Consider the following 4,856-nt stretch of genomic DNA (forward strand, 5'->3'; position numbering starts at 1 on the left):
ACATTAAAGTGATTATTACGTTTTGAATATGGATATTTTTCGTACAAAACCGCATCGATTCGCTACAGAAGGTCTTTGTTCACCCCCCGGAGCCGTGTGAGGCTCTTTTTTTTAATGGATGGGCGCATTTTATTTAACTGCTTTTGGACTGATGCATTCAACACCCACTGAGTGCCATGAAACAGCTTGAAAGATCAAAGACAATTTTTAATATAACTCTGACTGGATTCGTCTGAAAGAAGAAAGTCATATACACCTAGGATGACTTGAGGGTGAGTAATTTATGGGCTAATTTTCATTTTTGGGTGAACTAACCCTTTAATAGCACACCTCTCATTTACAATTGGTACAACTCTCTAACTCAAAAGTTTGGGGTAAGATTTTTTTTTTTTAATTCCCCCAAAGCTGCATTCGTTTGATCAAACAGTAAAAACAGTAACTTTATAAAATATTAACAAAAAACTGTTTTCTATTAAACATAAATTTTATTTATTCCTGTGATGGCAAAGCTGAATTTTCACCAGCATTACTCAAGTCTTTGATCCTCAGTGTCATATGATCCTTTAGAAATCATTCTATGATGCTGATTTACTGCTAAAAAAATGTATTTATTATTATCAATGTTGAAAACAGTTGTGCTGTATTTTTATGTGATTTTGAGCTTTCATGAACTTGCTAACCCCAAACATTTGAACAGTAGTGTATGTAGCACTGGCCTCTTTATTTCATGTCTTCAGTTCTTGTACATCTTACCTCCATCATTCCCTGTGCATGAATGCCAATGTAAAGTTGTCGGGATGAGAAAATCTGAATTCATACCGAGTAATCCACACCTTTAGTGCCTGGCGGCTGCAGGTTGTCTCCTGTGAGCGCGCACCAGCCGACTGGGAAGATGTCTCTGGAATCGTAGCGGCAGTAGTAATCAAAAGCGCCCCGCCAGCCATCGAAGGTGATCAGAACCTCCACGCCCCGCAGCGCGCCCACTGTGGCAGGACAGATGAAGTGAGGATTCTTCCTGTCCACTGCCTCCAGCTTCATCCCCACCTGAAAACAGTTTTGCTCCGGGGCAGGTGGTTCTTGCTGAAGGTCCAAAGAGATGAAGGCAAAAATAAGTGAAAAATATCAGGCAAAAAGTAAAGGGATGAAAGGAAAACTTATACACTTTGCTAATTTTAGTGTCAAATGTCCAGAACATGCTAAAATAATCTTTGAATAAATACATTGAACTCGACCTTTAATTATTGTTTGTGTTTGTTTGTGACAGATACCTTGTGAAAGATTCGGGCTGGGGCCATTTCTGCTCCGTTGAGTGTTTTTAATAAGAACATGGGCCATGATGATGCGTTCAGACGAAACCCTAGAGAAGAACACAGAACATTCAGTCAATTATTACTTCAATTTTATCAAAGCACATTTTTACAATAGCAAAGATGTTGCTGATTACCTGTGTTGAAAGATGAGAGTGATTTAACTAAAATATTGTTTCTGTATTATTTTCTCTTTTGTATCATTAAAAACATGTAAAGTAATGTGCTATAGCTAAATTTAGGAGATCATATCATGAAAACACAAGCTGTTGAGGTAAAAATTAAAAAATTATATGTTTCATTGTGAATAGAATCAAGTTTTTGAATTTTGAGATTTAAACGACTGGAATGCAAAATATTTTTAAAAAATGCAAGACAAACTAATGGTCTATTGTACAACAAAGTTGAGTAATGTGTTGTCTTTCTCACCAAGTGGCGGCTGCAGCATGCCTCCGTTCTTCTCGCAATTCCCAATGGGCTGGATTTCTGAGGAGTCCACCAGGCGCCAGAAATCATTCTTGTTGTCGCTACCGTCCAGCCGCAGGCGGAGGCGGGAGCCTGTCAAGCCCACCACAGTAGCGATGCAGGTAGATGTAGTGTTCCTGGGATCCTGAGCTTCCAACTTCATGCCAGCCTTAAACTCATTCACCGGAGGAGTTGTGCTCTGAGAATAAGAATTTGCAATCAGTTCTGGCATTTATAAACGGTTCATAATAATGACGTGTTCCACATTTGCATGTGTGGATGAAAAGACTCACCTGTCTGAAGAAGTGAGAAGGAGCAGCGACTGCTCCTGTCTCTTTTAGGTACTTCTCCCAACTGAAATGCCCTTTAAAATAAACATGTCAGCATCAAAGGACTCTTAGGATTCTGTTTTCATCTCAAATTAGCAAGCCTGTGTAATAAGATGATGGTTAACAATGAGATATAATCTAAACCCGAATAGTTATCAAAAATGACTACTGAAACATTTAGGAGATAACTAATTCTTCCCTAACTACTTTCAGATGTGCAATACTATAATGCTATTGCTGAAGGTATCCCTGTTGAGGTATCTGACTCAAAGTAGCTATTTAAGTGTTGTGAGTTTGATACCTTGGTACTGTGATGGGACACGAGAGGGGCGACCACTGCGAGCGTGCTTGATCCGTTTGCCATCTTTCCACTCAATAGCTGCTGGGAGAGGAAAACACTTCAATATTACTACATTCATTATTAAACTTGAATCATAAGTCAGAATACATCCCATGATAACAGTTAAAACGTTCATTATCAAAATAATCCAAAATACAAATAACTGGTGAGTATCGTCCTAAACAGTTGGTTATGCCTTAAGTGAACATAAACTGTTGAGAAAATCAGATGTGATTTTGTGTCAATATATTAGATCAAATTCAGCGCATTAGGTTAGCTACTGTCTGTGTGCTTAATGTTAATGTAAATAACAAAAGAAAAAAAAACTCACTACTCCTGACTGAATACATTTTGTAACGTAACTTATACAGTGACATCTGTGCAGTGTTACATTTGCTAATTCAATTTCTGAAATATTTTTTTTTACCTGAATACTACTTAGACCTATCTGAAAAACTTGAAAAGCACTATTTTATTTGTATATATGTTCTATTGTATTTATCGCTATTGCTTGTAAATTGCTTTTTTATTACTGACTATATACTTGTCTTTAATAATATTTGAACTTTATATTACTTTACATTATTATAAGCTAGTATATTTTGCTGTGGTATTTATATTTGCATAGTTTTGTGAAATTGTGTACATCTAAAATTGTGGTGTTGTAACAACAGTATTTATTAAAATACATCACGTGTCAAGAACCACAAACATTTTTTTTGTGAAACATTTCATGTCTAGAAAGTTATAATTATATATTTATAGATTCATTATCAATAATAGATCTATAGATGATAGAAAAAACAGATTAATGTACCATAGTGACAAGCTGGCATGATAATAGTAACATAATGTGACATACATTATTATTTGCATTTGTTAAAAAAAACTGACATTTTTAAGTAAATAAATATTAATGTACCGAACAAATAAGAGTATCACCTTTCTGTGGTACAGGTTTCTTCATGATCCAGCTTATTCCAACCTCTCTGCAAAAAACAAACACAAAACTGAGATTTTAAAGCTATTTCTTACATCAGTGTCTGTTTTCGGTGGTTCGATCTGGCCTGTCTGTCTCTCAGGCAGCTCAGCTGTCACGGGTCTCTCATTCTTTACATGCTGAACCGTTAACCATGAACCCTGCCAGCTGTATTCCCCAAAGGACAATAACATGGAAATCGATAAGAAAATGTAAATTTTCTTGCACAAATTGTATACTTCACCATTTACCTGCCTAGAATGACTCAGGGGGTCGTTGGGTCAGAAGCTTAACAAGCAGCAATGACCCAAAAGGTCAATGTGAAGTGGCAAACAACAAGCAACATAATTGGGCTGCTTGTAGACAGTAGGAACCCACCATATTTAACTGAAGAACACAACAAAATAATTGTAAGAAAACAACAATACCAACGCAAACATCCCGTTAAACCACGCGCGCCGTTTTCCAGCCGTCAATAAAATCTGAACACAAGTTATTCTTCTCGCGAACATGTGATCGTTTCTGTTTTCATACAGCCCTCTTTTATGTCAAAATGCAGAATTAATGAATACAACTAACTGTATGTGTACAGATACCTCAAAAGATGGCTCCCTGTCTCCCAGTTTTCCCGTTCTCTGTTCAAAAGCAGAGCGCCTTTGAGCGCCAAACACACAGTCCCTCCCTCTCCATAAATGACAGCGCAGTAGTGGCGGGGATTTGATTCATCCCACTGCCTCGAATCATTTGAATCAATTCATTAAAAAAGATTCATTCGTGCGGCAGGAAAGCAGCTACGCGCTTGAATATGAGTCGGGTAATATGAGTCGATTCATTGAAACGGACAATTCATTCACTTACACAAGCCAAACACCATTACAGCCTCATTTCACTGGAACGTTACAGTGTTCTTACTCGACAACTCTAACAAAAGCGTATTATTTATTATTTTGTACATTTAAAATCATGTCAAACTCTCCAGGGATGATTTATGTGCATTTATCGATACACTTTTAAGAACACAGCACAGAAAACATCACACTCTTAAATCCACATCAAATATGCTGCTATGCTACGTAGCATCATGCCATGTTTCGCATCGCATTTCGCAACTTCATATTTCTTTACGCTATACTGACCTAGATTATAAGAAACAGACAGCAAAATATACTTATTTGGGTTCCTGTTATTATAAGGCAACACTTCACCTCCAATGCTTATACAACAAGCATTAGCTAAAGGCTAACCTCTAGCAACTCTCTTGTGTTTTTCCTCTACATTTAACAAAACTAAAGTTATAAAGTGATGTAATAATTGCTAGACAATTATTACGGACGGTAGGAAGGGGACTGTTTACCTTGCGGAGAAAGGTTTTTGTGTGATTTCTCAAGTGTGAGGGTTAGTGTTTATCCGCCATGTTTTTAGTGCGCGTGTAGTCT

The 4,856-nt window shown here is 37.1% G+C and overlaps 1 protein-coding gene across 6 annotated transcripts in view; it reads right to left on the reverse strand.

Moving 5' to 3' along the window:
- Positions 1 to 4,856, reverse strand: part of LOC107704976 (polycomb protein SCMH1-like) — a 19,846-nt gene extending 14,990 nt beyond the window's left edge. Inside the window, exons 1-8 of one of the 6 annotated variants that reach the window (XM_016508079.1) lie at positions 4,017 to 4,095; positions 3,672 to 3,807; positions 3,384 to 3,430; positions 2,403 to 2,480; positions 2,066 to 2,136; positions 1,737 to 1,971; positions 1,269 to 1,357; positions 834 to 1,080 (exon numbers count right to left, since the gene is read on the reverse strand). In XM_016508079.1, the coding sequence (XP_016363565.1) occupies positions 834 to 1,080; positions 1,269 to 1,357; positions 1,737 to 1,971; positions 2,066 to 2,136; positions 2,403 to 2,480; positions 3,384 to 3,408 (745 nt within the window). In that variant the 5' untranslated portion in view covers positions 3,409 to 3,430; positions 3,672 to 3,807; positions 4,017 to 4,095. Of the gene's footprint in view, positions 1 to 833; positions 1,081 to 1,268; positions 1,358 to 1,736; positions 1,972 to 2,065; positions 2,137 to 2,402; positions 2,484 to 3,383; positions 3,431 to 3,671; positions 3,808 to 4,016; positions 4,096 to 4,774 lie in introns of those variants that run through there. The other 5 variants (XM_016508076.1, XM_016508077.1, XM_016508074.1 and 2 more) reach the window with 5 other exon arrangements.

The sequence above is a fragment of the Sinocyclocheilus anshuiensis genome, unplaced genomic scaffold, assembly GCF_001515605.1.
Source record: "Sinocyclocheilus anshuiensis isolate Anshui unplaced genomic scaffold, SAMN03320099.WGS_v1.1 scaffold702, whole genome shotgun sequence".
NCBI lineage: Eukaryota > Metazoa > Chordata > Actinopteri > Cypriniformes > Cyprinidae > Sinocyclocheilus > Sinocyclocheilus anshuiensis.